The sequence below is a fragment of the Nuphar pumila genome, chromosome 12 (assembly GCF_984573655.1).
Source record: "Nuphar pumila chromosome 12, dmNupPumi1.hap1.1, whole genome shotgun sequence".
NCBI lineage: Eukaryota > Viridiplantae > Streptophyta > Magnoliopsida > Nymphaeales > Nymphaeaceae > Nuphar > Nuphar pumila.
In genome coordinates, this window is record NC_143260.1 from 12376135 (window position 1) to 12380578 (window position 4444).

General features: G+C 47.4%; 1 protein-coding gene across 2 annotated transcripts; it reads right to left on the bottom strand.

Annotated features, from left to right (window-relative positions):
• Positions 1 to 568: 568 nt before the first annotated feature.
• Positions 569 to 4241, bottom strand: LOC149820016 (transcription factor TCP4-like). Of its 2 annotated transcripts, XR_016426403.1 has the most exons (3): positions 2079 to 4241; positions 1903 to 1962; positions 569 to 765 (listed from the first exon to the last, which is right to left on the bottom strand). XR_016426403.1 is itself a non-coding variant. In XM_089982099.1 (2 exons), exon 1 carries the CDS (start codon positions 3265 to 3267, stop codon positions 2125 to 2127), a length of 1143 nt encoding a protein of 380 aa, XP_089838225.1. In that variant the 5' UTR covers positions 3268 to 4241; the 3' UTR covers positions 1414 to 1962; positions 2079 to 2124. The 2 variants fall into 2 exon arrangements, 1 of the variants encoding a protein (XP_089838225.1); XM_089982099.1 differs by lacking the exon at positions 569 to 765 and having other exon boundaries at positions 1414 to 1962.
• Positions 4242 to 4444: the final 203 nt, after the last annotated feature.

A 4444-nucleotide genomic window follows, 5' to 3' on the forward strand; every position in this document is an offset into this window, starting at 1 on the left:
CCCAACAGAAAATGAAAGGCATATCTGCTGTCTGAGCTGACAACCTATTATTTATGTTAAAATTTAGGGCGTATTTCACAAGTTCAAATGAGCTCTTAATCCCCACCTGTGCTAGGAGACCCTGTTTTGGGAGAGAAGAGAATGGTGTTGATAGCGGAGATGGAAGAAATGATGGGCCATTTTCAACTTCATCCTCGCATGAATGTTGTTGACAATTCCAGCCTCATCTCTCATTCTTCTCCACTCCCATCACCCTTCTACTCCCCAATACCTGCTCCCAAACAGAGCCATACTTTGTTGAATTCAGATGAACACACAACTAATAGCAGGAACAAGCAAAGGTGGCATCATTTAACCATGGGAAACCAAGCACGTCTATCAAGTAGTGCAACGAAAAATACATAAGCACAGTGACTACACAATGCGGATTGTTTTGACTTCCAAGTTAGCTAGGACCACAAGCTTTGACAAAATCTAACATCAACCCACCACAATCAGGCTCCAAGGCTTCAGGGTACCACTGTACTGAAGATTCCCGCCTCCCCCCACCCCCCACCGCCAGGCATTGATGTCCAATCGTCTTCATCATGAAAGAGAAAGTGCCACAGGACACTTCATATCAATCTGATACCCAGTATGAAAAACACAAGCTGTTTATCTATCCAACAGAAACCCAAGAAAATCCCTCTAAAATGTTACCATAGAACAGTGAAGGCCATCCCGCACCACATGCCCCAGCAAAATTCCAGTCTCCCAATATTCAAACTGTTTCAAATATTTAATTGTAAATGGTGGTTGGAATCAAGAACCGGTCCCAAAGGATAAAAAGCAAGCCTTTTTAAGTACTACCATTTTCTTTGTTGGAGATGTAAAAGATATATTGATCAAATCAACAATATCATAATCTTACTGCCAATTTTCTCACATCCAACCGTACAATTTTTCCAAAGAAATGGACTGGCACTCTGATCAAGATGTTTCTACAAATATCAAACAAGATGGTACGCCAGTAATGGATAAAAAAGAGAGGGGCACGTGAAAAGCAAAAATTGAAGGGGAATATAACGATTAACGAGTGCCATTAGCATACCAATGCAAGAGTTATTCTATGGATAAAGATTAAAAAAGAAAAGCACCACAAAGGGGACGCTACAACATCCAACCATTAACTCGAGCCATCAAAAGGGAGAGTAATGACCTCAAATGGAAGAAACAATGATGGGTTGTGCTTGTCTTCGGTTGGTAGATAGAGATGGAACTCAGAACACACAGGCATGATTCGTTAATTAGACCTACTGAAAAAGATTGTTTGTGTTCATGGTTTCTACCAATTACAGCAATTTTTGCCATCCTAACCATAATCAGACTAGAGATGAAGTGACAAAAATCGAAATTCATGGGAGTAAAAAAAGAGGACCCCAAAAGACTCGCTTTCATTTCAATATGAATCATAACTCCAAAAGCAAACCATGAAACATTTCCAATAGAGGCAACCCAAGAGAGAAGGCACCAACATGGAAATGAGCAAGCAAAGCCTCAACAGCCAACCCTTCTACTTTCATCCATTCATTCAACCCCTCGTTACCATGTCATCGCAAGTTATTCAATACCCATCAAGAACACCAAAAAAGGAGGGCCATGACAAAAAGAGAAAAATCCCATAGCATCACCAAATATGGTCTGCCACCCAGATTGAGCAACACAAAAAGGAAAAGAGAAAAAAAAATGTCTGGGATGATGGTATTGTAGAGAGCCATCCATGTAGCCAATAAGAAAGAAAAGAAAGGAAAGCAATAACAGAACCTATTTTAAGTCCATAACAACGACCCCCAATGAAGAAGAACAAAAGGCTTCTTCAAACAGTATATAGCATTCATTCAAATCTGCAACTAAAGTAGGTACCGTTTTCCGATTAATGCTCTTCTCCTCCAAATCGGGGTCTCTGTTTCTCCATCTCCAAATCTGTCAAAAAAAAAAAGAAGCAACCATCTTCTTTTAGAAGTTATCATTTGCGCGCTGCTACTTGGTCCAAAATAACAGAGAGAATAGAACAAAGGAAGAAGAGTGAACATGAACACCTCTGTGCCGATTTAGTACTAGTGCTGATGGCAGAGTAGTAGGATGTCAATGGTGAGAAGCAGAGGACGGCTTGCTGCCGTCGTCCTCGTGCTCCTCCTCGCCCTGGATTCGTGCTGGAATCCGGAAACCGACGAACCCGCCAGCCGCGAATCCGGCCGGCGTGGCCACCTGGGTCTCCGGCAAAATCCGGGCACGGACCGAAGGCGAACTACTGGACTGAAGGGGTCCCCTCTGAACGAACAAGCTGGTGTTCTGGTTGGCCGGCATGGGCATCGGAGGCAGGAACTGCGGCAACGAGCTGAGGAATCCGGCAGCGCCGCCACCACCGTCCGCAGCTGCAGCATTCCAGGAAACCAGCCTCTGGAACCTGCCCAGCTCCGCCTGCTGCTGCTCCCAATCCCCAGCAAAGAACAGGCCCTGCGGCTCGCCGCCAGGAGCAGTGTCGCCGGAGAACCTCTGGGCGTGGAGAGCAGGGTGGTGCTGGCTCTGGTTGTTGTGCTGCTGCTGCTGCTGCTGGTCTTGGAAGGATTGGAGCGAAAGGCGGAGCTCTCGGGTGATGGACGGCTGAGGAGTCGGAGGCTGTCGTTGTTGTTGGGGGTGGTGGTAGTTCTGGAAATTGATTAGAGAGGAAGAGGAGGAGGTGGAGGTGAAAGAGGAAGGTGGGAAGAAGGACTTGATGGTGTCGGCAATGGCGTCTGAATCGAGAGAAGGAGGGAGGAAGGTGTTCGGATTCAAGTGCTCGAAGGCGGAAGACGGCGGTGGTGGTGCGGGCGGGAGTGGTGGTTTTCTGATGGAGGAAGAGGAGTCGGGGTCGGTTTCGGAGTGGGTTCGACGATGGTGGTGGTGGGGTTCGGTGGTGGGTTGCCAAGCGGGGAGCTGGGCGAGCTCATCGATTGCGGGTTTGGCCTTCTTGATGAGCCAATCGACGGCCTTGCTGGGGCGGTCGTAGCCGAGCCGGTCCTGGACGTCGTAGAACTGGATGGCGGTGTGGGCGGAGAGGCGGACCCGGCGGTCCCTCGGCCCCTTGGCGGTGCAGACCTTGCTATGGCGGTCCTTCCGGCCGGTAGACCTCACAATGTGGCCGCCCTCCACCTCCACAATCTCCCCTACCTTGCTGTTGCTGCTTCCCCGGCCTCCCCTGAAGGAGCCCAGCCGCGGTGTGGTGGTGGTGGAAGTTGGCTCCCCCATCCCCTCGCCAAACCGTGCATATTCAGTGGAGGAGGAGGGGGGCAGAAAGTACGACTCCGGCGGTGGATCGAAGGTCAGGAGGGTCGGAGATTGATGGGTCGCCTTCCTGTGCTGATGATGATGGTGGTGGTGGTGATCCACAACCCTCCTCTTGTCCTCTTCTTCCAGTTTTCAATTTGGATGTCCTTCTCCTACTGGCTTCTCTCCCTCTTAAATGAGTCATTCAGCTTCCCAAATTCCATTACCTTTGAAAGAGAGAGGGCAAAGCCAAAGGGGAGGGAAGATGGGAAAAGAAGGGGTTGGAGAGAGAGAGAGAGAGAGAAGGGTTAGCAAATCATAGTCGTGCATGTAATGTAAGAAGGGGAGTAGTGCCTGACACTCTTCTTTTGTTTTTTTCCCTTTTTTTTCTTTTTCCTAATAGTCCGTTTTTTTTTGGGCACCCTTCCTTCTCTTTTTTATGTAAAGAGGCGGACAAAGAAATGCGTGCCAAGAAGCAAGGGGAAACGGGAGAGTGTGCAGTCGGCTGAAAACGGAGCAGCCCTCTGTGCCTGTGTCGGTTGTCACCACAACCTAACACCAAGCTCAGAAAAAGAAGATTATATTAGGAAAACAGCAACAAATTTTGGCGTATCCTTCCTAATTGAAGAAATGGGGTTTCGTTAAAATTTAGATATTCTCAACAATCAGAGAGAATCAGAGGAGAGAGAGAGAGAGAGAAAAAAAGAGAGGGTGAGTGAAGGTTTGTTCTCTCCCTCTCTCTCCGATTAAAAGAAGGTGAGCTGAAGAAACTAAAAGTCTAAAAAGGGGGATAGAGAATTCTTTTAGAGAGGATCTTGAAGGTTGATCATCGTGCAAGTGTGACAGAACAGAAGGGATAGAACTCGGAACAGATTAAGATCCGCGTTATCTTAGCAGCAACTTCTCAATCACTGTTTCCTGTTTCATCTCTCTCTCTCTCTCTCTCTCTCTCTCTCTCTCTCTTACCTGGCATAAGGACACCAACCTTTTGAAATGTCTATTAGCCCCTCTTCCACTGCCGGTTAATATACGCCGGTTTCTTTCGGCCAATAGAATACAATAATATCTACCCTTATTGATTCTTCTCTTTCTTTTCTTGACCCAGTTGCCCCACATCCCTTCAAAAAATCACCAAGCACCACCCCAATGTCCTTTGTAT

Bases quoted from the DNA above. Each gene is read 5' to 3' on its own strand.
- LOC149820016 (XM_089982099.1), bottom strand. From the start codon at position 3,267: ATGGGGGAGCCAACTTCCACCACCACCACACCGCGGCTGGGCTCCTTC.